The following is a 27,666-nucleotide window of genomic DNA, read 5'->3' on the forward strand; positions in this document are numbered from 1 at the left end:
TATGTTATGGATATTTTATATTTCTTACCACAGTTTTTACAGTTTCACAAATATCAAAATCCAGGTGTACATGTCCATTTTGCAACATAGAATGACTATACAATTCCAAAAAGAGCAGGCATTTCAAATACACAATTCTGAAGTGTAAACACAGTGTACAAGCTCTTCACAATCCAGGTGCTATGCAGTAGCAGCTGAGGTAACACCATACAGCATGAACTCAACAAATGGTTGGTTAGCCTCAAGATGATTTTTAGCATCCTTCTGTCCTGTCACCTGTTCAGTCTTCAGTTCTCCTCCAGGTTATACAAACATAAAATAAATACATTTCTGATTTTAAAGGACACTTAGACAAGTCATGAGGATTTATGTGAGTACAGTACATTAAGTTTAAGTGCAAAAAAAGTAACTAGTGGCTAGTCATTGATGTTTCTTTTTATTGTCTATGGTGTTGGTCCCAGGCACTGCCAGAACGTGGGTTGTTCTAAAAGCACAGCTAAAGCACAGCTATGGGACAGCCCTTCAGTCAAGCTAACAGATGTCATACTGTGCACCCCCTTCCCTGCTCAGCTGCTGCCACCTTCCTCTCCCTGACTCTGGGCTCCTGCTGGCCTTGCCTCTGGCCCAGCTTGGTCCCCCAGCAGCACCTTCCCTAGGGAAGGCCTCGTACCTCACACACATCTCACTTCAGGAGGGCAGCTGAGCAGTGCTCCCTCAGTCCCAAGGGAGCAGAGTGCTCAGGATCTCCTGGGAACAAGCTGCTCATCTAAGAAAATAGACCAAAACACTATCCTGACTAAACCCCCCTGACTCTTCCCTGAGCCCAAGGATTCCCCTCCAGCAGCAATTTTCACTACGCACCAGCACGAGCTGGCTGCAGACAGTATTAAGAAGCATAACCAAACATAATCCAAAGTCCTCCAGTGTCTTGACATTGGGCAAAGTAACTTCCTAAACATGCTGCAATTGAGTTACATTTGCTTCCTCCTGAGAATCTCTCACTCTATTTGATTTCTGCATCTACTACTTTGCCCCTATAATCCTAAACATTTAAGATTTTTAGGCGATTCCTCCCTACCCCCCCACCTTCCCTAGGCACTTAAAGCTTACTGTTTTCTTAATAAATAACCATAATAACTACACTTCATTAAATAAACCCCTGTATAGATGATGAAATAAAAAACCCAAAAAGATCATTGATCAATCTCAGGCTGTGCAATCTGGGTCAAAGATTCTTGTCTCAGTATAACACCAAACCTAAAATTACCCAAATGCGCACAACCTTATGCCCACCTGCAGGGCTGCAAGCACAGAGGGTAACTTCTTCAGAAGCTTTCCTCCAGCTTTTGTGTTGCACTAAAATGCCAGTTCAAAACCTCTGCAGAACTAAACTTCTATCTCAAACAACAGAACAATAGCTTCAAAAACATATTCTTTGAATATGCATGTGGTTTACTTAATCCATCACCATAATATTAAGATACGCTTTCTTAAGCTACTCTGTTTCTTAGAAATCTTTCCAGAGACAGTTTCATGACAGTCCTAGAATTATTAGATCTGGTATTTTCTTTAGATCTGTATTTTCTGATTCAAGGAAACTCAGTGTCTCTCTTAAAAAGTCTTTTAAATTTTATTTGGGAATAAATGTAAAGAAAAAAAATTATCCCATCAAGTCAGACACACTGTGCCTCAACAAATGAGAAGTGAACTCCCTTTCTTCCACAGATGGCAAAGAAATTTCATAGCACTTGACTCAGCTTTAGCAAAGCAGCTGAGAATTCTTTCTACCATTACATCTGGCTACATCACTTCCCTCAAGAATCCGACCTTTTGGCTTCCCTGCTCATGTTGCTCTGTGTAGTCATATGAATATTCTTTATATAGTTAAAAAGCTTGCACTGCATCACATTATGATTGTTAAGATGAAGGAAGTCCTACTTTTGAGCTCCTACTCCAGCGTTTCCCAGGTGAGAAGCAGAATTCCATGCACTGGATTTGGAAAGATGAGAGCATCTCAGGGCCCTGCAGCAGCAGGCTGAGCATCATGATCCAACACCACGTGGTTGCCATCTGCTTGGGAATCTGATGGGGCTGTAGGTGTTGGTACAGAACAATTTCTGGACTGCTCAGAATCTGTTGGATTTTGGGGTTGTCTTGCTGAGCTGGCTGATGAAGCACTGCAATTCTCATTGGTTTTCTAAAAAGAGGGGAAAGATTGACAAAAGTCAACATAAATTCTCAGGACACTGTCCCCACTGGCAACCCCCAGATGCATTCAGGCACTGCTGGAACGTCACAAAGCATTGCTTTGAATGCTCAAAACATAGCAAGTCAAATGTAAAGCAGCAAAGCAAAAGTAGTACATTTAAAACCAGATTACACTAATAGCAAGCAGACAGCAGCTTACCTTCCATCTCTTTTCCTAACTGCACTTTCCCAAGAAGCATGCAAAAAACAAACTTGTGTTTCAAGGGGAATAAAACAATTAAGTGGACTTCAAAGTGTTTAGACAAGATAATTCTTTTGACAAAGCAAGTCTATAACTTTTTTTTGCCACACTTCTTAAATACAGCTTTTCACAGTTGATCCCACCCTCCCCAAGAAACTGCTCAGACTTTCTGACTGGCAGAATTTTTACTGTATTGATGGACAAATCAAACAAGCCTAATCAGGAAACATAAGAGAACCTTTAAACACAGTTACCAGGGCTGAAACAGCAAACCTCCACAATAACATATTTCATTAGAAGGTGATGCACTGCCTATGATTATTTGTTTTGTACTGAAGCATAGAGAATGAGGCCAGTAAGTCCCTTTGTTTGAAGGACTATGAGCAAGCAGAAGCAAAACTGACCAAAATCTTAATGAAATAGGAAGGAATAATTTTTGTCATTAAAAGAAGCTATTTAACAAACTCAGTAAGAGAGCTTGGCAGCCTTTTCCTAGTTTCAGTATTTTAGTATCACCAGCCTAAAATAAATGTCTGAGCACAAAACCTGAAATATTTTGAAGCAAGTTTGTCCTCTTGGAGCACTGAAACAGGGATGAGAAATTTTGGAGAATACACAATGAAGAAAATGATACAATTTTCTTGGTGCATTGAATTCTGGCACATTAACAAGTAATACTTTTGTATCAGCACTGTATTTTTTACAGGAATAAAAGAATAGTGAAGACAACATGTGCCACAGAGAACAGGCACGAAAGCCTTTCTGGCAATTCACACTGCTCAGGGAAGCAGCTGGGTTGTCTCCAGCAGTGTTGGACAAGTCACTCTCAGACACCACACACCTGCAAAACATTATTTTCTTGCCATGTTCATTGCCTGAGTTCTGGGTAACTTCTTTGCTCTGATTTAACAGAGGGAAGCTTACACTAACCAAGACCCTGAGGACATTTGCAATGAGAAACTAAGCGATTAGTCTGGATACATTACTTTGATCTCAGAGACCTTGTGATATCTTCAGCTCACATTCTTTGACTCTGGAAAGGTCAAAACCAAACAAAAACCCCAGCTAACCTAAAGCATGCCTATAACACATTTCCAAGAATAAAGTCAAGTAAGAAAGGCAGGAGGTTGTTGACCAGGTGAAATTCCTACACCCAGCTCTGCTGATTCACACTCACATCCCAAATTACCCATTTCTAAAGACAGCAATTGTGGAAAAAGCATTTCTGTGTTTACGCCCACTGGGTGCAAGAAGGAACCTCACCCACTCTGAACTTCAGACAGGTAAACACAGGGCTGAGACTGACCATGCTGTTCCAAACCCTGACAGCACCTCCCTACTTGGCTTAGCAGTATGCTCCAGCTCCAGTTGGATAGGCATGGCCAGAGCATTACAAGATCCAAGCCCATCCAACCACTGAGGCAGCTATTACAAGCTGCTCTGTGGGAAGACTGAACAGAAGGGTAATGATGCACAGTAAACACCAGCCACCAAATATTTTAAGTCCCAGGATGGCTCTTATCTGGTATAACTCTAGGTAAAAGAGATTAACTTCTTTTGAAAAGAAGGTTCTGTATCCAATCAGCAGCTGTCTGGCACACAGCAGCCATGTACATGTCTGACAGCATCATCTAAGGAGGTAAAACTAAATAAAAATAATTTTACAGTCTGTTAAGCAGCTGTGCATCTTCATGTTCGCAAAATGCATAACCTGCACATTCCAACTAATATGAAAAGAAACGTAAACTTAAAGGGAATCCAAGTATATCCAAGTCTGCAAAACAAAGTCTCTTTCTGTGTCTCCTTCTACCATCTTCAGGAAGATACTACTTGCAAAGTTATTCCTGCTACATTATACATAGAAAACAACTCTATTTAATGCAGTATTTCAACTATTGTGTCACAAGTCCAGTTTTACTACAAGCTGACAGAAAATACCTACCAGGTACTAACAGATTTACAGAGCTATCAAGGTTTCAAGGCTGCTAAAATTACATAAGAACTTCCTGAACATTAGATGATTACCTGCAAAGGCTGATTCTCAGGAGCTGGGTTGGTTTTGGATAGTTTAACCATCTCTTTTATCTGGTAGACAGCATAAGCTAAGGTGACCCACGGAGAAGAACTGATGCCCCAGGCAGGCTTGTTCACATCCTCTTGCTCTTCTTGGTGTTTAGTTTTCTTTGGAGGGAGTCTGGGCTCAGTCCGAGGCATGATATCTTCCGACTGCTGTTGCACAAGGTCAATAGTTGCTATGGGAACAGGACTGGAAGGCACTGGAATCCTTTCTGCCAGCATTGTCTTTTCTGAAGTTTAAAAAAAAATTATCACTGGCATAGCCAACAAGCTTAGAAAAGAACAACCCTGAAGCAGACAATGAGCATGAAGTGTTTCTTGCTTTCACACTGTGGTTATCACTGCCCTGAAAGCAGAGCACTGGCTCGAGCCCCCAGGAGTCAGACGCAGCACAGTCTGGTTAGGGAAACGTGGCTGCTGTGCCACTGCACGGGGCTGAGGAGCATGAAAACCTCCAGCTGTGCCCAGCAAATAGCTCCGTGGAGTTATGCAGTTAGGGAGACAAGAATTAAGGATGGTGACACACGGGAAGACACAAAGTATCTGTCAAAGAGTTTCAGGTAAAGGAAGAAATCCTCCTAAGAGACCTTTACCTCTCAGGTCTTCCAATGAACTGTGATAGCTTTCTGTAACTATCTTGAAATGTCATCCATAAAATGACTGCCATGACCCAACCCCAATCTTGAAGAGCTGGAGTATTGATACAAAAATAATTAAACAGATTTTTAGTAACTGGGGGATATTTTCAGGAATAGTTATGCGCTCTCTGTAAAAAACACATTCTGTAAACTTTGAAAAAAATATTTTTTTCCAAAGAAAATATTTTACAGATTTAAAATGTATTTTTTTTTAATTATAAAATTATATTTGGTTTAAAACTCCTAGATAGTACTGGATATTTAAGTAAGGGCTGGATGATCTCAAAGAGTGAATAAATGAAGAGACTAATCCTGCTCACACTTGACCACATTCTTCATTTTACTCATCCAACTGGTCTGCTTGAAAGCAGCTTAATTACTGTCATGCTTTAAATTAACATACACACTGTTAAAATGGGTAGTGTGTATTAAATGAAAACCAAAGACAGAAACAAAGAGAATAAGATCACTATGAACAAACTGGCCTTTTGTAGATTCATGTGCAATTAACTGAATGCTGATGGGAAACTGAAGCAGCAAATAGCATTTTCACCTTTCCATTTTTTGCCATGATCATTTGAACACAGGTGAAGAAAATACTAGCAAAATACATACTTGAACACTTCAGTACAGGCAGCTTGATAACTAGTTAATTGCATATTCCAGCTAAAGAAAGCTAACTTTTGCTTCATACTCAAAGTTCATACTGTAAAGTATTTGGGTAAAAAGCAGCTCAAAAATTTGTGACTTTTCACAATTAGCCAGAGTTTTACTGTCTTTGTAAGAAATATATTAATGGTAATCCCCTAACTTTGCTCCAAGTATTTTGTTTCTGGTTAGCCTTTATATTGATAGAGATTAAAAAGTTCAAGTTCCCCCAGAGAGAAGGTACCTCAGGTTTAAAAAAAAAAATCTATAAAATGTGGTGTCCTCTAAAGTCACCTCTGCAATTTCTAGCAGGTGGCTTCGACTGGCAGAATATGAGAGCACAAAGTGGGACTGAGGTGACCTTAAAGAATTGATGCAACTGAAATGACTCACTACAGCTGTGAAGACTAACCTAAGGGATTCTCAGAACTGAGGGGACATACAGGCAGCAAAATATATCATGTTTTCCTTCTGTGGACACTCAAGAACTCAATGCTGCCCTTCTTGTAGCAGCAGCAGCATACCACTTTGATTTCTTCGTTGCTCAGGACAAAAACTTCCCACTTGAAAATGAACTGTTTTGTCAAAATCCAAGTTAAGACACCAAACATACAAAAGTAAAGCTGCAGGAGCAGCTGGAGATCTTTTTTTCACTACTTGTAATTCTATAGTGTCTCTATGACATGAACATTTACCTTCTTCTTCATCAGGAACCAACATCCACTGGATCAGTGCAAACAGAAGCAGAATCACTAAACAAGCCATCCCTATTCCTCTGAATGTGGCAGCAGGACCTGTAATGAGATTTTTTTTTTTCCTAAATTGAGAGAACCTACTTAATAAAATAAAATGAATCAGCATTATGTACTTCTTGGCTATATATTGCCGATGTAGACTCTTATTAGATTGTTTCATTACATTTTCCTCCCCCATCCCTTCTTCAACAGGCTTTGTAAAGGATTTTTAAGCAAGTAATTAGATTCTCATTTGTTCATCGAGAGGCTTTATAGTATCAAACTATTCTCTCACAAAGGATTCATTCATCTAACAGATGAGGTTAGGTATTCGACACACTAATGAAAATATCTGGGTGTAACATATGGACTCAATCTGGAACACTGACAGAAGAAAGCCATGAGAAATTTGGTCTGAATGCAGTGCTGACCTTGCTCTGATCAGGGGCCTGGACTGGAGATCTCAGGGCCCTTCCCAGCCCGAGAATTTCTATGATCCTGTATACAAAATGTACAACTCTTTAACGTATAAGTTTACCTACAGCATAAATAAGCTTAAAGCTGAAAGTTCAGTAAAACCAGAATAAATAAAATTAAAATTTTCAATATTACTTTTCCTTACCAAAGTAATTGACCAAAACCCCTCCAACCATGGCTCCGCATCCTCTGCCCAGCCCCAAGTGGAGGCCTTGCAGTATTCCCTGTGCCGACGTCCTCAGCTCCGGAGGCACGGCTGCGCTGAGGTACGAGATGCAGGCTGCCCAGATAGCTGCATGTGTGACACCTGCAGAGACCAGACATCGTCAGGAGCAGCAGGCACGGGGTGCCAACACAGCATCTGAACAACTGCAATCACCAGCTGGAGCACATGGAGAGAAAAACAACAAAAACCCTCCAGTGATAAATGTCTGAGAAGTACAAATCAGCTTTTGGTAATGTGATACTGACTACCAGGCCACAGAGAGACAGGACAACTCCTTCTCCACAGCCTGTCAAAAGCTCTTTCTCCCTCTAAGATGACCTCACTTCTCTTCTAAGGACACAGTCTTTAGGGAGACAAGTCTCTCTTCCAGATTTCTTGTGCCTTCGTAGCGACCCAAGGCCTTTGGAATAATGTCCCAATTTCACAAGCTGTAGGCAATTAAAGCATTGATGCCTCTCAGCAGTCTCCTTACCACCACAATGAAGGCAACACAAAGGTCATAAAATCCCAACGGTATCATAGATATCCATGCCATTTCAGAGGCAAGAATTAAACCCCTTCTGCCCTTCTCACTCCCTGCAAAAACCCAGCACCTCCCAGCAAACTCTTTCTGAACTCAACACCAACACACTCTGAATTTAGGATGAAATAGTCCAGATGAGAACAGCACACAAGCTCCTCAGGGTAGGCCAAAGACATCACTTTCCATGGCTGCTCTTGGGAGGCAGAGTCAGTGTGCCTCCCTCCTGCTGTGGCTGCATCCTGCCCCGTGCCTGCTGAGCCTGCATCCTGTGTAGGCATTGCCACCACTTCACCCACCTCTGCAGCAGCCATCCTCAGTGCCATCAACTGCCCCACGGCAGCCCCAGTCTTCAGTGCCACCAACCATGGCCCAGTGACACCCCCAGTGCTCAGTGCCACCAACCACACCCCAATGGCAGCCCCAGCCTCCAGCAGAGACTGAGCAAAGTGTCTATCCCAGCACAGGCCTGGCAGATTGGGGTTGGGAACACTTTTTGCTCCTGCAGCAGAACTAAGGGACAGCCCGCACATGACCCTCCGTGTGAGGCTGGCTGCAGGTGGAGCCCTTGCCTTGGAGCATCTGCCTGGAGGCCTGTGTGGAGTGGGGAAGAACAGGACAGGAAAAGGCAGGGTTGTGGAGATGTTAGAAAAACAAAACAGTTTTGTAGTCCTTCACACATTAAATAAGCCTGAACTATTTTGCCACCCTCAGATTGAGTGGGAATTTTTTTTCCTTGTTTCAGAGGTATTAAAAATAGTCATCACAGTTTACCAATTCCTAAGCTCTATTGCCTCAGTTTTAAACAAATATTGGCACAACTGACGATTCCGTCAACATGTTTCTGTCCTCTACACTTGACTTAGTAACGAACAGTTGGACAATCAATAATGACTTAGGCATTTAGGCTGAACACTCTTAAGAGCAAGAAAATACATTTTCATAACATATGGAATAATGTGGGGTTTGCTTAGGTAAAAAGAGAAATAGCACTATATGAAATTTATATAGTGCAGGTATACAGATGTTAGATGTCCACCAGGCTGTCCAGGTCAAATTTACTCAAAATCAAACCCAAAACTCCTCAAGCTTTGGGTATTTCACACACACACACACACACAACACACACACGCACACACATATATATGTATCTCTCTCTCAAGGTTTTGGTATTAGTACATCACTGCATTGAAAAACAAAAAGCTTGCATTAAAATGAATCTGTATTACCTTACCAATTATAGTTAAAGGGTTTAAAACTCATAGATTTTCCATGCAAAAAGCTTAAGAGTTTTGAAAGTCTCTGAGTCTCTACTTTTTTTAATGCAGATCCATGGATGCATTGCAAATAGCAACCAAGAGCTGTCCCAAAAACAAAGCAGAGCTAATTTAAAATAGGTAAAGTGGTTTTGGTTTAGAAATTACATCAATTAACATAAAACATGCAGTTTTATTAGCTGTTAGGAGCAAGTCAATTCCTAAAGCCAGGCAAATAAAAAACACATCAGAAATTATTTGAACTGGGTTTGAACAAAAGGCCATAACTTAACCAACAGGCTCTTGGATGCTTTCATCTTTAGCAGTGAAAGCCCCAGTAGAACACAGTGTTCTCAGTTTCTCTGAAAACAAATCCATACCTTTAAATCAGCTCATTACACTTGCCTTTAAAGGCACAGCCTTTTTATTTTAGTATGTGTACATTATTAATGTGATTTTTATTGTAATTATCTATACAACAATAATTATTTTAAACAGTTTTTACCACAACTTACACAAGAAGTCTGGTCTGGATTACTGTTACTGCTAACCACAATTATTTTTAAAAGAAGTTGCTCACTATATATATTGTGACATTATTTGCTAAAACCACTAACCACCATTTCATCATCTGCACAACAGTTCTAACAAGTGCAGCAATCCTAGAGTGATGCTTGTAATTTTAGTGAATTCAGGATAATTTATACATAAACTGTGAGCTGAAGATTTGGGGATCCAAATTTATTTCAAGAGAAATATGTATTATAATTATTGTCAGCCAAAGGCCAAACTCTTTCTTCTCTAGACATAACTGTGTTGCTGGAACATCAGTAGGAGTCACTTAGAATAGTACTTGTTTTGGAGTTTGCTGAGTAACTGCCAAGTGAAAACAGCTCATTTTCAGGTTAACAAGATAGTTTTGTAATTTAGAAAAAATTTCCAATGCAAATTGGTGAGCTAGCATAGCTGTTATCAGAGGATCTGGATCAGTGCCCTGGAACAATAAATTGCAGCTAACTAGCATAGCAAAACTTAATCTGCTAAGTGCCAAATGAACAAGATTGCTTGTGTGCAATATATGTAGATATGTATGCTTTGCAAGGATGTCTTGAAATCTTCAGTTATTACAGACTCAGCCTTGGCTCTTATTTTCATACATTGCCTGTGCAAGTCAATACAGCATAGTGGTTGAAAACTTTGCATTGAGAAGTGAGTTTAAATCTCCTCGTTTACTACTTTGAGAGTACAATGCAATGAGAGCTGTCCTCATCCCATCTACAAACAGCAGCTGGAACACAGCATGGTTCTTATTACAATCAATAGATGCAGTCTGCAGAGTCATCTTCCAGAAAGGTCTCCATGCCCTTCGGCAACAGCATATGGGGATAATCCTGCTTGTTTTGCAGAAACATATTCAACAGAAAAATAATTTGTTTATAGAAGTCAATGTAAAGTTTTTTTAGCCTTAAAACCCCTTGAGCTGATGGAACTGGAGTTTACATAGAATATGACAGCTTCTTGGAAAAAAAGTTCTGCACAATCAAGAGCAAGGACTTCACCAAGGGGTTTCAAAGACCTGTCAACTTGATGGCCCACCTGGTTCCCACATGTTGTACACAATCTACTCCTTTTTTGGTTTTCAATACTTCTAATCCTTACATAGAGAAAACAGCTAGAACTCTTGTTTCCCTGTCAACAAGCTCACTTAAAAATAAGAGCTTCCACCTCACCAAATTTCATTAAGGTATGACTTCTTACTGCCACTGACAATAAGTGGTTATGTAGGAGGGAAAGCAGAGCCCAAAGAAACAGGACTTGGAACTGCTGCAGAAAAAAAAACAACTCTAGAAAATATGAAAACTGGTAAGAGCAGGAAGGAAATGAATAAAGGAGGCGGGGAGAAGTCAGAAGTACTTCTAAAAGATAACCTTGATCCCCCATTTGGCAACACTGAATGAGATGACTGGAATCCTTTAAATGCAGAGGCGGTGGTTAGACACACACAGGGCACTCATGGACATCAGGCAGCAACAAATGACATCTGATGGAGGCTGGAAAGAGCACACAGAACACAGAGACCTGGGGGGCTGGGTGGGGGAGCTGTGCGTGGGTTTGGTTTGGGTTTAGCTCTCTCATTTGCTGACTATAAATAACTGCAAATAGCCAGATTAACCAAAGGAGCCCATGATTCAGCAGTGGCTAAATACGGTAACATCTGGCAGATACATTTATGACAAAGTATTATTTTGAAGGTCCTTAATTTTTTCTTCAAATCTCAATTACTCAGGATTTGTGTACTGTATACTCTTCCTGTATGTAAAGGCAAATCTATGTATTGTGCAATACATATTGAAACTTCAGCAGAATAAAAACCACATTCAAAGTACAAGAAACTTCTATAAGCCATGACTTACAGGATTCTTCCAGGCACAAACTTATAGCTGTGTAGGTGAAACCATAAGGGTTTTTTCCTATATTTTGTTATGGGATAGCTTTAAAACAGGATTGCCTAAAAGGCAACATCCGAAGCTTTGTGTTCATAATATTTTTTCCTAGATGTTTGAGCAAGTGAGAATAACACATACTCATTCTTCAGGTTCCTTCTAGAATGTTCCTATATTAACATTGGTATGAACAATTCAATAGTTGTGGTTTGGGGGATTTTTAATAACAAAATTCAGAAGCTTGCTGTTGTGGCAATTACAATATGATAAATTGGTTTTGTTAGCTTGGAACGTTAAGGAGCCAGGACATGGATCTCTCTGTGTGTATGTAGAGATCCACACAGTGCTTTCTAATGGCATTTTGCAACTCAAAGTCTACCTTACAAAGACTTCTGTAAATGCAATAGAAAAAGTTAATTTAAATTCAAGTTATGCTGCACATAGAATAAAACTTCTAAGTACAATCTGTGGGAAAAAGTCTAAATATTATTATATAAAACAAAAACAAAAAGATGGCTTTAAAGAGATGGTAAAAAATTGTATTCTTCAGATATTGAAGAAATAGAAAGTAAAACAATTCCACTTTTTCATGGATTTGAGAAGTGGTACACACCATAATGTAACAAAAAGAGGTCATAAAAACTAAGCTAGAACACTTTAACAGTGCAATGAAGATCTTACAGACTTCTACAACAGGATTTGAAAACAGGACTCAAGTTACTAGTCAACAGACCACACCTCTGTCCTTGTAAATAAGTTTGTGAAAGGCCATCTCTCAAAGAAGTTCTCTTAGCATTGAGAAAGCTGTTGAGAGAATTTCTGCTCTAGCTATTAAAACAAAAAAAATCTATAATCTAAAAGTACTGATGGAACTGACAAGTTTTAACAGAAATAGAATGACCCAGACTGTGTTTGGAGGTTTTTTACAGCATCCTTTCAAGGACTGCAACCTCTGGCATTTAATGAAGTTCGCATTTTATCACCAAACAGGATTTGCAGTAGGTGTGTACCCTTGTAGCTCATGCTTCTGTCTCTTTGTTTATTTAAAGGGTGTGTTGGTCTCACACAGTTCTGTTTGAATAAACAGAGAACTGTGCACAATCAAATGCACACCCACCCTTTTGACGTCAAGCATTTCCCAGGATAAACACTAATGCTTTATGTGTTTATGAACCTGCATTGTCTGGGGTATTTGTGATCAAAAATTAGAGAAATACCAGTTTTTTTACTTAATCATAGCTGACTTCAAAACAAGATAAATGGAAGCACCTGATTTTGTTCTGGGAGCTCTTACCTTGAAGCACTTCCATTGGAAGAACAGTCCAGGCATTTTCCAGATACGAGATGTAGATGTATCGTGCTGTGTTACAGGCAAGGCCAATATAAAGCACTCTAAAGGAAATAAAGAAAGGAGAAGTCAGGACAGTCTGCACTTTCTCTTATGTTATAATACAGCTTACTGATTTAGAAGTTATTTGCATGCTAGTCTAAAGCATTTGCTCAACACAAAATATATCCTTAAAGTCCTACACCCAAACGTAAGCTCTCCTCTTGCCTATTCAAAACAGTCAAAATCCTAATATTAAAAAAAAAAAAAATCAAAGAGATAGCAAATCAACTGGGATTTTAATTGCGCTCTGTAGTTCTATGCCACACTCTAAACGGGATTGTTCAGAGAGAGAATTTCTGAGTGCATTCAACATCCTTTCCAAACAACCTGCTTTTCTAATCATCCAGAGATTCATTATGCTATTTCAATGAAAGCCTGGAGCAGGTTTGTATTAAAGGAATTAATTTTAACCCAATTAATACAAGTTTATAGTCCCAGTATCTGCAAACTGCTCAGAACTACTCTAAAACACATCCCACAGAAGCAATATGGTTTATAACAACATGCCTCAGGATAAAACTTAGCCATCCTGTTGAAAAGCAGCAGATGCTGCATCTCAGAATTTAGAGGAAAAAAAAAAAAAAAGCTCTTACAACAGCTTTTAAACAATGAAATACAAAGACTATTTGTGAAGTGCATTTCCCACTGCACATTTAACCTGATGACTCTTCCCTTCCATTTTTTAGATTTAGCATAGCTTCCCTCTGGGGTGCTCATTCATCCAGCTATCTTCCTCTTATTTTTAGATGGATCTTGGCAAACAAAGGCTTAATTGAAAACATGTTTACAGCTTGAGAAAGGGTGCTATTGCAACCTTTAAAGATTTTTTTCAGGGACAAGGCTAATTTATTGTCCAAATAGGGCTTGTTGTTTGAACCCTGGTTTGGCATAAGTGAAATAAATGTAGTTGATAATTAAGGTGAAGCACTGACCTTGTGAAAGGGCTCTTTATTCTTTGTTCTGCTTTTTAAGCTAGTTTTTCTACAAATTCACACCAATAATTAATTAAATGGTACAGAGCCACTGGAAAATCTAGACAATCACAAAACCACAGCATCTTGTCAACATTTGGGATCTCCACATACATAAGCTGACAGTGAAAAATCCAGTACCAGAATTTTTATCATGTCAGTGATATCAAAAAAGGCCTGAGTCTTTCATAACAACATGAATTTACTTTCAACAAGTAGGGCAAGCTGGCAGGAAGTTGCCCCCCTCAGTCATAGATGAAATCAAGCAGTGCTGCATCCAGATACATGTGAGGTCCATGAATAGCTGGTTTAAGCTGCCTTCAGGCAACACAAGCCCAAGCATTCAAGGAGGAAAACATGGGAAGCCATAAAAAAGTTCACTGTTATACAATAATGAGAACTTGTTCTTTTTGTTGTGAATCTTAAATTTAATCTCATCCTTTAATTAATGCCTTCTGTTCCAAACAAATAACTTGGTTCCTTTCATAGCCACAGCTTAATGTAGTTCTTATGTACAACCACATTTCTGAAATGTATTAGGATGCATCAGCCTCAAAAGTAACCAAACTCACAAGGTCTGCAGGCTCCTGTCTTCATTCCCTTACTAGAAAGGCCCAGGCTGATGCATACGCTCTGGAATACAAAGGAATGGCTTCACCATGTACCTTTATTTTTCCTCAGCAGCAGTACAGATGCACCTCTCTGTTTAGGATGAGTTCTAGCCAGCTTAATTTCACTTTTGTCTAGCAAAAACTTTGTTCACAAAGAACTGTCTTCCTATCTCAGCTGTTCCCTAGCACAGCCAGACCAGAGATGTGACTCCTGCTGCTTCAGAGCTCTTCCATCATCACTAACCACTCACCTGCCTGTGTTTTTCCAACATGTTACATTTGCAGAAAGATTTGGATTTGGAGTTTAAGAGCAGCAATTTAGTCAGGTTCTACCTCTTAATTTGTTAGAATATATGTACAGAGTTTTAGGTAAATTACAGTTTGTGACAATTTCTATAAATATAGTTTTGGAGGGGTACATCACACAAAAACTTCTGTGTATTTACAGAGTCTTTTCAAAAATGCATTTATAATAATCACTTAGGCTCCTTATCAGACATAAATGGAAAATGTAAACAGATGCTCCTTATGAGCCTTATATGCAGCACCCACAGAGACACCATACTCAATTCACAGGTTAAACATTTAAAGCACTGAATCTATATTTGTGACAAGGAGCTGAAGCTGTTTACAGTCATGACTACCAGTCTCTGCTTCCCATAAAAACTCACATGCTGGAACTGTGGTCAGACAAACACATTCTAGCTTAACCTCAAGTAGGAAGTTATTTTCAGAGCTTAACATCATCTTCTTAAGTGACTAGCAGTTTTGAGTGCTTCTACACCAGGTGGGGCCTTAATATTTCATAACCAGTTTTGTACACCTTTTTTGTCATAGTATCATGGAATGGTTTGGGTTGGAAGGGACCATAAAGATCATCTAGTCCCAACCCCTCTGCCATAGGCAGAGATACCATTCATTAGGCCAGGCTGTTCAAAGCCCCATCCAGCCTGGTCTTGAACACTTCCAGGGATGGGGCAGCCACAGCTTCTCTGGGCACCCTGTGCCAGAGCCTCACCACCCTCACAGGGACGAATTTCTTCCCAATATCCTCTCAAAGAAACACTAGAAGCACACATGCACTGCACAAATGTATGAATAGTAGAGCTTATGAAGTTAGAAATTGGGCATTTTTATCAGCAGGTATTTAATATGGTCATGCATAAAACATTTGGACAATAATTTGAGTATTAGTTTTAAAAATTTGTAAAAACCTAAGAGGTTTCAAACTGTTGGAAGGAGTTTATATGCCACCACATACAATGGTAGAAACAGAAAGATTTTTAAGACTTGAAGTGGGAAACTGAGCTTCTGTCTGATAAGGTATAAAGCCTGATTTCTTGCAGTTCTACAGAGGACATTCAATAGCATTCTTTCCTGCTACTGTGACAATGCATGCAATTCTGGTACTCATGCCTGTCTTCAAACACTCAGCACAGAAAGAAAAATTGAATTATAAGTATTCAAATACTGCAGAAAGAATGTATACATCTAGAAATCCAACAACAGAAGAAAGGAATTTTGAGCTATTAAAAAATAGATAAAATATCAACACCAAACACTTCTGGATAAGGATATGGACTTGGAGGCTATTGGAATTTTATTCCTTATAGGAAAATTATTATCTGCACTACTAGGCAGCAGACAACACATATACAGAACTGTCAAAGAAGATGAGCTGTGAACTCCTATCCATACTTCTTTGGAGAAGAAAAAAAAAGAAGCTTCCTCTCAAACACAAAAAGTTCAAAAGTACAAGGCAGCAGGCAACCAGGAGGAGTCATCTCAAACGACAATGACTAAACACAAGTAAGCATTAGATAACACTAAAATATGACTAATGTACATTTCTCAGGTGTAGTATGCAGAATGGTGTTTTATAGCAAATAGGGACTAGTGTTTAAACAATTTAATCTTGATCCAATCTTGGCTTCACAGGCTTAGCCGTGCCAAAAAAAAAAAAAAAAAAAAGGGAGATAATCCCATATATCATCCTTCTTTTCACTGACCAATGCTCCCATCCCTTCTATTTCATCTTATTCACAATCCTACCACTTTTATGGTTTTCATTCTTCAGTTGAAGTCTAAGCCTGAATTTTGTACTATAATATACAATGAAAGAGCATACCCAAGCTATCTTTAGTTATGAAGACTGTGATCTGTTCTCACCACTCCTCCATCATCATATCCTTCCTCCAGGCTTTGCATATAAGGTGTCATTTTCTCTTCTAATTATTGTCAAATTCAGAGATTAAGACTGATTCTAAGTAAAGAGATCCTCCTCAGTTTCAAGTAAGAAAGAACTCCATCTCTCAAATTATTGTGCTAAACATCTGAAACATTTTTAGTAGAGGGCAAATGAATAAAAATATTTATCCCAATAAAAGCAAAACAAAGAGCAAAACCTTAGAACAGAATACACAAAAATAACAGTGCAAACAGCTTAAAAATACATCTCAATGATTGTATGATTATAAACTGGGCATTTGGAAAGACATGATACTAACAACACATAACTCTGAACTTAGATGCACAGAATACCTGAGTAAATATTAAAAAAACACCTTTGCAGCTTCATTAACTCAGGTTTTCCCCATCTTTCCTCCCCTGTGCTTTTTCTAAAGAGCAGTAGAGGGATTTAGAATATGTGGCTATTAAGTCAGTTTAGTGAATTGACTGGAAACCAATGTTCACTAATATGCTGGAAGCAGTCGCTTTCACTTACACAAGGCAAAAACAACAGGACAAGCCCTGCAGCCATCTCACTTCATAGCTGACACACGCTGCTGCAACTCAAGGAGGAGAGCAAGTCCTAGTAAGTGACACTGCCAGGCTGCAGCCTCATTCTGCCAACACCCAGAGTCTGATTACGAGGCCATGTACACAGGAGGTGCTCACCTCATTTCCTCAGCTCAGCTTCTCCCCTCTCAGCCTGCAGCTGACACCTTTCCAGGCTACTGTGGAGGCCACAAACTGCCCTGCAAGGGGAACTAGGCTAAAGCAGGAGGTTTGCAGAATGCTGCTACTCACATGAAAAAAACTGAAAAACTAATGCTACTTGTATGGCAAAACAGACAACCCTTGAGTGGGTGGCAATCTGTAAAGATTTCTAACAAAGTGATGCATCAGGGAACAAGGGTATCTTCTGGAACCATCTGCAAAAGGTTATGGTGCCAGGCATATAGCACATACTAACATAAAACTCAAATGCAAAGCAAGCATTTCAGAGCATTTTCAACTCTTAAAATAACAAAAAAATCCATCATGTGAGCCATGTAACTGAGGAATTTAAAAAACAATTAGCTTGAGTTTCACTTTGTAGCACAAGGGCTGAGCCTGAGAGTCACCATTTTTTGTACAGCTCTTTAATGATTGCTGCCATCTTACCTGATGTGACCAACCAATTCAATGAGTTTGTGGCTGAAGAAGTAGGCAGTCAGCTCAGACACATGACTGAGCACAGAACAAACTCCAAAGAGAGTGGTGGTGCCATTCAGGTCTTCCAAGTGCCAGTACAGAAAGGTGAACACAAAGCCATAGCCAAACCCCATGAACCAGGCCACGAAGAGCACGGAGCCATATTGGATACTGCACAGCAGTTTAATTAGGTCCCAAAAACTGAAAGACTGTGACTGACTCATACTGGTAGGAGTGTTATCTGAAGATTCATTGGAGGCATTTCTGTCCACCTGTGAGATCTCTACCTCTTTTCTCTTATTTTCATCTTGCTTGAAGTGCGCATAGTGAAATCGAAACTGGGTGGCCACAATTAACGCCATTGTCATGAGGACGCCAAAAACAATGAAAACGATCCTGTAGTTCTTGTACTCTGGAGCTTTACATCCTTGACCTTCAATGGCAACTTCTGTGTGAGTGTAGTCAATGCCAATTCCCACAGAGAGCATGGCCAGCCCCCAGCCCAGAGACCCCCACATACGCTGCAATCCATAGCGGTCCCTGTGTTTGCCGAGGTACTGCAGAGTTATGGTATCCACAATGGTAACAGAGGAAGCACTGAAAAATTCTCCTATTATGACAACCAGCAGAATGAGTAGAAAGATGGCCTCTACTTCTTGTTGATCATAAACGAGCACAGCTTGGTCAGAAGGCATTGGTTTTGTGCTGATGGAAGCTGGAGTGGTGCTCAGAGTTGTGTTCCCTAGTGAGGCTGGGATAGTGGTGGGGCTTTGCAAAATCAAATGGGTACTGTTTTCCAAGGTAAAATCCTCATCCTTGCTCTGTGTAGGTACCAGGAATGTTATTTCGGGATTATGTGTCCCTGTTGTTTCCAAAGTGACTGGACTAGAAGTGACCAGGTCTCTTCTCCCACGAACTTTCGGGGACGCAGCACTCACTGTGGTTAGTGGAGAAGACATTGAGGTGTTTTGCAGAATTGTTGTTAAAAGGCTGCTTGCATTGGTGGGATGTGCAGGGGGAAGGCCCTTTGGTACACATCTTAAGGTGGCTGGTCTCACAAATCCAATGCCCAGATTGAACAAAACCCAGCATAAAAGCGAAAACAGGAGGACAATCTTGCCTTTCTTGAAGCGATCTGCCACCACTCCCCAGAAGGGAGCACTGCAAAACTCAATAAAGTATCTGATGCCCACCAGAAGTCCACTCTGGCTGGGTGTCATACCCAGCTGCTTGTAGTACACGGGCAGCAAGGGGTAGAGAGAGCCATACGCAGAATAGAAGAAAAAATAAAAGACCTTTGAGATCAGAAGATCGTTGTTTATTTTGACACAGTGCTTTTCTAACCAATCCAGCTCTTCATCTGGGGCAGTGGTTGTCTCTGTCGAAGGGGATTCATTACTGGGGGGCAAGTCTTGATCCTTGGAAATGCCATTGAAAGGATCAGCAAGCACATATTTTCTCTTCTGCTCTTCTTCATCGTCGGTTAGAATGGCCACCTTATCATCAGCTGCCATGGTTTACCATAAGCATCCAATAACTGGTGGACTCTCAAGGAACTAGGATTAACCTGTGAACAAATAAAACATAAGGTGGTTAAGGTACCACAGGGGAGCAGACCTACAATGCCAGCTATCAAGGACAAAGACAGCTTCTTTCTTGTAAGTAACATGCCTGAGCAATAAATGCAGTATTCAGGGTGGGGAAGACCATTTGTCTAGACTAGTGGGACATGGTAGCATCAATAAAAATGTGTTTTATGACCAATTCTGTGAAGTTCTCCCAACATCAGCTTTTGCATTGTGCAATAAAACATCTTTCATGTTTAGGAGAGAAAATAACATATATTCAGAGTTACTGTGGTAATTAAGTGCTAGAATTTGCAAGTCTCTTCTTTCAAGTAGGCTTTTCTCCCCCAAGGCTAACTGCTTTATTTCCAGTATTCCTTCCTATGCCAAAGGATAGTCATGATTTTGTAATTAAGCAATGCAGCCACACATATCAGGGTTATTTTGATCACTAAAACAAATTATTATCTAAAGCCTAACGATGGACTTCAAAATTCTCATCAGTCTCCTCTCAAAACACATTTTTCTAAGCACTCCACAACTGCAGCAGAAATTGAGGGGAGACTTGAGCTTCTATGGTGAATGGGAAGAGGTGGGAATTAGGATGAGGCTTTAAGACCAAAATTAGAATAACAATCTCAAAGACATCAAAGACCAGAGAGCAAAGAAACATAAACAGGCCCTATAAAGGTATCTTCAAGTCAAATTCTGAAATTGAAAAGAGGTGGACTGGGAGGTAACAGCACTGCAGCTGCCTGCACTTATCTTCTGCAGAAGTGCATACAAAATTGATAAGCAAGACTAAAAAATAAACACTCCTTTAACTTTGAGTGACCAACCAGCTTTCACATTTAAAAACAACCCATTCCAATAAACTAGCCTAGCTAAGAAGTGTCTTTTTCAAATAATAAAAACCAGCTCTGCCAGCAGGCTATCAGTTCCAAATAATTATTAAAAACTGGTTTTGCTCTATTGGTATCTTTAAATTTAACCTAGTAAGATTAGCTCATGTTCACTGTGAGAAAATTAAACATTGTATATATTTTGGTTTTGTAATCCTTTGCTGTTTGGATTAGTATTATTATTACAGAGGAACTTTTTCAAAGACTGTATTTGAAAGAACAAGAAGAACCTGAAATTTCTTGAAGAGCACTCCAGTTATGATCTTGACCTGCTCAAGGTATTTGGACAGGGTGATCCTACTGAGTTCCTTCCAACTCAGGGTATTATATCATTCTATGATAAGTATATTTTTGCAGTTCTGTACTTTATTCCAAGTAGAAGAGGACAGTGAAATAAGCCTTTCATTACTCATCTGAAAGCACAATATCATCCCCTTAGAATTAGTCATGCAACAGTATATTCAGTGCCTTTAAATTAATTACTTATAATTCATCATTATTTAATACTGACAATGGATTTGGAATTGATTATTTAATACTGACAAAGGCTAATAAGAGAGTAGAGACTAGCATTCACTAGTATTTAAATTAATTGTTCCCTATTGATTCAACATATATGTAACAGCTGACAACAAGCCATGGATATTTCTAAAAACAACAGTTCATGAGAATAATCTAAACCTTACACAGTTCAGTGAAAGACATGTCTAAAAATACCATCATTAAAATCCCAAACACTCATAAGGTTTGTCTGCGTTTTTCACTTTTAAATGTCATTTATATGGGATACTATTTACAAGGATCCCTGGTTTCATTTAGGGAGAAAAGGCTACATACAAATCTTGGAACCTTAAATATTCATGTATTCAAGGTCAGAAGTAAATGAATATATGTATATGCCAGCATATACACAGAGATTGAAGTTTTTTCCTCCAGTTTCTTCAGAGACAATCCAATTAAATTTTTTAAAAACTGTCAAAAGATTAGAGAGTCCTGATTAAGTTGTAAGAACAGTCAAATGTGAAAGCACATTTTCTTGCTCTTACCTGTTAGCATCAAAAGCCACATGAACCAAAACCCAACAGCTGACTAGTGAGCTCCTGCAATCTTCGTTTCAGCTAACCACACCCACCTGACAGGTGGAAGAACTGTGGGGTTTTTGCTCATTTCTACATCCATAAAACAAGCCCGTCTAATGAGTAAATTAGATCAGTCATCATCTGTGCTCTTATTTTCTTTATGCCTTGCCTTTCTTTGACAACAAAGTCTCCAGATCTTGTACAGGGCCCCACTTATGTCAAGGGGATGTAACAGAGCTTTCAGTATATGCTCATCTGTTTACAGCAACTTGCTTGCTGCATCAGAGCTTTACAGCATTTACTTCTGAAGAATAGATTTCCTGTTCTCCAGACATGACAAGACAGAACCCACATTTTAACCATGTGGATATTTTAGGACAACTTCTTTGTAAGTATGGCTTGAAATCATCCTCATTTAAACAAGTTTATTCCTGTATACGACATCTGAACCATCTGGTTTCATATAAATAATACTGAAGGATTTTAGAGCAATTAGTATTAATTTTGTTTCTCTTTTGTCTTGAAGTGGATTTTCAATTTCATATGTTGTATGAATAGTGAGTACATAACAAATTATGATACTGTTAATCTTTAAACACTTCAGTTGCTGCCTATTCTTCCCCCCTCCATAATTTTTATCAGCCTCAGCATCCATCTTCTAACACCCAGCAATTGCATAATCTGAAAGATTCACTCCTGCTATTCTGACTAGAACATCCTGGGTTAGAACTCTATGAAAAGTGTATTTCATAGTAATTTCAGTAAATATTTTCCCACACTAAGAGCTTCATTGAATGTTATTAATAATACAGAATATACTCTTCAGAAATATAACAGCGTCAAGAGTGGTAGGCACCATATGGCATTCTTTATTGTTTTGATCTAGTTTGTTTAGGAGTCAGGTTTTTGAAAGTCATATTAAGCAACGTTTTAAATTCTAAAAATAAGTGACTGAAAACAAGAAAATGAACAGAGTAGTATTGTTACTGAAAAAAAAAAATATCCAATACCCTGAACCTATGGGGCTTTCCTTCTGCTGACAAAAACCCTGTGCCAGTCAGGGATCAAACATGCAGCAAACCAGACAGATGGAAAAACCAATATACTTCTCAGTGATAAAAGACTAGTTATCTATTGGTTATTTTAACCATTGCCTTCAAACACTGTATCTTTACTTTGCAAATACTTATCTAATGCACAAGACAATAGGAGGTCAGAAGACAAGCACAACTGGCAAGTTTAAAAGGAGCAACGAAGAACAGGAGTAAGGAAGAAAGGTTAAGAGAGTTAACAGATGGACTTCAGAGTGAATATAAATTTTAGCTTATTTGAAGAGAACACAACATTCTGCTGGAGGCCTGATGAATGTAATCAGCTCTGCCAGGACAAATGAGATCAGAGAGGCTGCAGAGTTGTACCATCACTCTAAAAACAGGAATAATGCTTTGGAGGTGTTACCCCCAAAGTTAGGGTTCAGAAATACACAAGAAAGCCCTAAGATGTAGATTTTAAAGAACTCCTCCAAGAATCCTGACAAAGCCCTGCAATGGGAAAGGGAAGAGGCGTAGCAAGGGCACAGCAGAGCAGCACATGTGTATCACAAGACAGTACTTTGGTCCACCAACTAACAAACGAGCTTTTATCTTGACAGAGGTTTACATCTCCAAACCACTACAGAACCCAGAACTGGGAACCAAGCCATTGTTTCCTCACCATCCCATCACCCCACAAGGCTAGAGTGGGAAAAGAGCTCATTGAGACCCGAAGTGCTGATTTCCCCCAGCCCATGATCCCACTGTGCCGGGCTGGGAGCGCACATCCCTCGCTCGCAGCTGCAGCTCTCTCACACTGGGGGTTATTCTGTGACATCATGCGTTCTCTGAACCTCTTTATGCACAAGTGCATGTGCTTCTCCTAGGATATAAAGAATGTACTTGTTAACCACAAGGCCCTTCTCCCTTCAACATTTGCACAGATAGGATTCTGTTTTATCTAAGTAGAGACTATTACTTTTTTTCTGAGCTTTCTGATACAGATTGCTGTCACCTGCTTTAATATCTACTCCTATAGCAAGTCAAAATTCACTTTCAAGCCCTTACATCTAAAATATGTTTTTAATCCAGTCATCCCCTGCAAACAAATATATCTTCCCTGCAGACTTGCACCTTTGAGCAACTATCCTGGGAATGGAGGAAGAATTATTTGTCCCAAGAAATAAAGTGATGACAGTGCAATGGTCATTTTAAGGACTGTAATGAGCCTTTTTGGCAGGTAGGTAGAAAGAGGGTATTCTACATTTAGTTAAGTATCTTCTTGGCATTCTTGCTTTTATTTCTTAAATCGATCCTCATTTAGTCTATCTCTCCTAATAATTAACAGGATTTCAAGATCAGAAAGGATAAAAAGCTGATCTACTCAAGACAACCTGACATTACAAGAACAAAAACAAAGAAAACAAAAGAAACAAAGAAAAATAATAATACAGTATACTAAGAACTCAGCTCTCCCCTTGGTATCACTCTTCCCAAAACTTTGGGAGAAAAAAAACCACCTTGCTTTGAAGTGTATCTCAAAAAAAAAAAAGAAAAAAAAAAAAAAAGTCAATCAAGAGATCAGCCTTGGCAGCAAATCCCTAAACCTCTCAGGGAAAATACCATGGTACTTACAGAACCAGGCAATGAAACTTCATTTGCAGACCAACAGAAATTTAGATTTGAGGTGAAAGTGTAGTGTAGTTCTAAAATAAAGTTTAATTCAGCATCAATATTCTATTCACTAGGCTTTGTGAATAAAATTATAATTAAGACTCACAAAGCAGAGACTCAAAATCTGGGTTTGGATGTATGTGAATAAAAGTCAAACCACCAAAAAGACCTGTGACAGTTTGTGAGAACCCAGTGTAAATGATCAAGAAAGCCTTAACCCATTAAATACCTACCAAAATGACCCACTGTAGAAGGTTTCTATTTATACAGTCTCAGAGAACATACTCAGAACAGGAATGATCAATTAATCTCTCAAACAACATGCAACTGTAGGAACAGAGCAGGCCAGCTTGCTGTTTGCATTGTGCAGATAAATCAAAGCCAGCCAGAACAGCATCACATTTTAGTTGACCCCTTCCAGCCTTTCACTGACTAGATAACTTACTTTGTAGCACATATGTTAAACTCCACATGAAGCTTTCATGCAAACATTTTAAAATTTGTTAACAGAAAAAATATTTCTTCAAAACACTTTAAGACACTAAGTATTGTTTGATCAAGAGCAGGTCTGCTAGAGAAGGAGACTTGAAAACTACGGCTCACCTCAGTCATCCCCCAGCTGGTCAAATCAAACTGCCCTGAGCACATCCATCACACAGTTCATGCACACCACCTCCTCCTCAGCCCCCCCACCCCATCGATCCAAGCTCCAAAAGTTTTGGAACAAAGACTTGCTGCTACATAGCTGTGCAGCAGCTCCAGAAGGAAGCCCTGCATCCAGCAGGCCTACAAGGCACTGCTGCAATAGCCATAAATAATAGACCATGTTTTCCATTTTCAAGCAAGTTTCACCCCTAAGGAGCAGCCTGGTGCTGTCACCTGCATCCACGCCAAAAAGGAGGAGAATGTTATGCAAACAACTTACGTCATGACAGAGAAATGCCTAGACTTCATTCACTCTTGCATCACCAAGAGTTCCCAAACCTCTCCCAGATAAGCCAACCTCCAGGAGGAGCCCTTGGATGGGCTGTTCCCTGCCAAGCCACGCAGAACAACTTCCACAAGTTGCTCCACCTGCCCCACATCATCCCCTGCTCTCTAAAGGTAAGCAGTTCCTCCTGTGAGGCCCCAGCATGAACACCTGACTCTGAATTTATAAAATCAGAAATAAGTCACATAGAGTGAATTAACTTGGTGCTGGGAAATGCACTTGTTTCAACTGCAAAGCAAGACACAAGCATTGAAACATTAACCAACATAATTAGGGTTTCCATGAAAGTGAAACCACCTTGTTCTACAGCACTTCAAACTGCTTTATTTTGTGTTACTGATATGCACTTATTTAATGTGTTGGGCTATAGGCTTTTCTGGTTCTTCAATATGGATATAAAAACTCTATGCACCGACACATTTAGTCAATTAGATTGGGAGATAACAGTACATCTGAAATATGTCAAGATCAGGTTTATAATAGCTTTAATGCACTTAAGATAGGTCTGAAGTTGCTACAATAGTGCTAGTATTAACATTAAAGAACACTATGAATCCTCACCTATTAAAGAAAAATCATTAAACTCACATCTTAAGACTCCTGCATTCCAATCTTGTTTTCCATTTAATAGATGCACATTAAGGTGTCCAAGTAGACTCTATTTGTTAAAGAACTTGTTTTTAGTTGGTATCAGCCTCCAGTTTTTTTAAACCAGTTTTCCAGTTGTCAACTGCCTCCAAGGTTTACACTTGATGAATTAAAGTGTGCTTTCAGCTGCAAACCAGGCAAGGCCCCCGCACACTCCAGGAGCACAGTGCTGCCAGCGCTGGGGAGGGACACGGGCACCCAGCAAGCCTGGCAGCAGCAGCAGTCCCAGTCTGCTGCAGGACAGCAAGAGCTCCCTGGCCATTCCAGCCTCTGGGACCAACTGCCACATCTGCAGACAGATCACGACAGCGGTGCACAATTTCTCACACTGCTATATAAACTCGGGCCCATTGTACTGTAGCTGAAGATTAAGACGGATTTTAGGCTGCATTCAAGCTGTGCCCTCGTACCAGCTACATTACTGATAAATCACAGCTTCCTCCCATTAGCTCGTCATATCGCCAGCTTCTACTCTCATATTTTCACTCCACCTGTTTGATTTTTTAAAAGTCTTCTTACGAGTTTTACTGGATTTATGACTAGTACCAAAAATACTACCCTTAAAGGGATGATTGTTTTGTCCTATTCCCTGGGGGGGGGGGGGGGGTGTCTTCAGAGAATGCAAACAACAAAATACAGGTCACCTTTGTGCACTATTTCTACCCAGTGAAACAAAAAACACACACAAAATAACCAAGCTAGAAAACTAGCATTTTGTAATCTTTTTCCTGGGACATTACCAACTAGTGGACAACAAGACCTAATATATCTCAGTAATGTAATAATGTTTGGAGAAGTTTTTACTGAAATACATCAGTACTAAGTTTATTCAGCTGTTCTCTTCTGCGCTAGTTTATCCAACCAAGTTTATCACTCCTCAACACTGCACTTTTTCATTAACACAACATTTAAAAAGACTCTGCTGCTAAAACTTTAGTGCTGCTGAACAGACACGGATTTTAAACTCCATCTAACTTAGAACATCGCAGGCATCCGTAGCAGCTATGGCACCTTCAGCGCTGACTTCCTAAATAAGTATCTGTTCCTACGCTTGTTCCAATAAACAGAGGAGCAACAGACAACGCGCTGACTAAACCCCATGGTATTTTAAGGATGCAGGGGCTCTGGATCCGAGTGACAGCCACACGTAACGCCACGCCTGGATGCTGGCGGCAAGGAGGAGTGCGGGGATGGCTGTGCAGGAGCTCCCGCGGGACACGGCCCGGCCAGCGGCCACCTCCGGGACTACGACTCTGTCACCGGGGAGGGCAGGGGGTATTACATGGCTCGGCCGCAGCACGCTTCAGCCGAGAGCTTCAGGAGAAGCGGGCCGGCACCCACCACAGCGGCCGCCAAGGCTGACACCGGCGGTCACGCCGGGGAGGCGCAGCTGACCGGCCCCGGCGCGGCAGCAAACGCCGCTGGGGAAAAGCTGCGGCGCGGGCCCACGGGCAGCATCCCGGGCGGCTGCGGGGACGAGGCCCGCCGCCCCGGCGGAAGGCGCTGGAGCCCTGCCGGGGCAGATACCGGGGGGAACGGCCTCCCCAGCCCGGTGGCTCGCAGCGGCTCGGTGCGCCACAGCCGGCCCCGGCCGCCCCGCGGAGCCGGTCCCCGCGGAGCGCGGGCAGGGAGGCGGCGGCGCCCCGCCGGGCGGCCCCGGCTGCCGGTCCGGCCCCCCGCGCACCGCGGGGCCGCGCTGACTCACCTCGCCCGGGGGCGGCTCCGGGGGGGCGCTCGGCCGGGAGCATCGCAGCCCCTTCCCTGCCGCCGCGGCTGCTGCGGGCGGCGGCTCCGCGCACCTCCCGCCCCCCCGGCCGGGCCGCGCCGCCGCCGCCGCGCAGGGGCGCTGCGGGGAGGGACGGAGCCGCCCCCCGCCCCGCCGCGGGGGGGCCGCCGCAGCCGGCAACGCCTCCGCGGGC

At 40.8% G+C, this 27,666-nt stretch overlaps 1 protein-coding gene across 3 annotated transcripts; it reads right to left on the bottom strand.

The window, feature by feature from the left end:
• Positions 1-27,608, bottom strand: MFSD6 (major facilitator superfamily domain containing 6). 3 transcript variants are annotated; one of them, XM_021531387.3, is made up of 8 exons: positions 27,453-27,608; positions 17,828-19,424; positions 12,763-12,860; positions 7,168-7,329; positions 6,507-6,605; positions 4,475-4,755; positions 2,408-2,426; positions 1-2,197 (listed from the first exon to the last, which is right to left on the bottom strand). In XM_021531387.3, the coding sequence occupies exons 2-8, from the start codon at positions 19,369-19,371 to the stop codon at positions 2,187-2,189; spliced, it is 2,214 nt and encodes a 737-aa protein (XP_021387062.1). In that variant the 5' UTR covers positions 19,372-19,424; positions 27,453-27,608; the 3' UTR covers positions 1-2,186. The 3 variants fall into 3 exon arrangements, with proteins under 3 accessions (XP_021387062.1, XP_021387060.1, XP_077641272.1); XM_077785146.2 differs by having other exon boundaries at positions 2,103-2,197; positions 2,408-2,431; XM_021531385.4 differs by lacking the exon at positions 2,408-2,426.
• Positions 27,609-27,666: the final 58 nt, after the last annotated feature.

This window comes from Lonchura striata, chromosome 7, assembly GCF_050655825.1.
Source record: "Lonchura striata isolate lonStrDom1 chromosome 7, ASM5065582v1, whole genome shotgun sequence".
Lineage (NCBI taxonomy): Eukaryota > Metazoa > Chordata > Aves > Passeriformes > Estrildidae > Lonchura > Lonchura striata.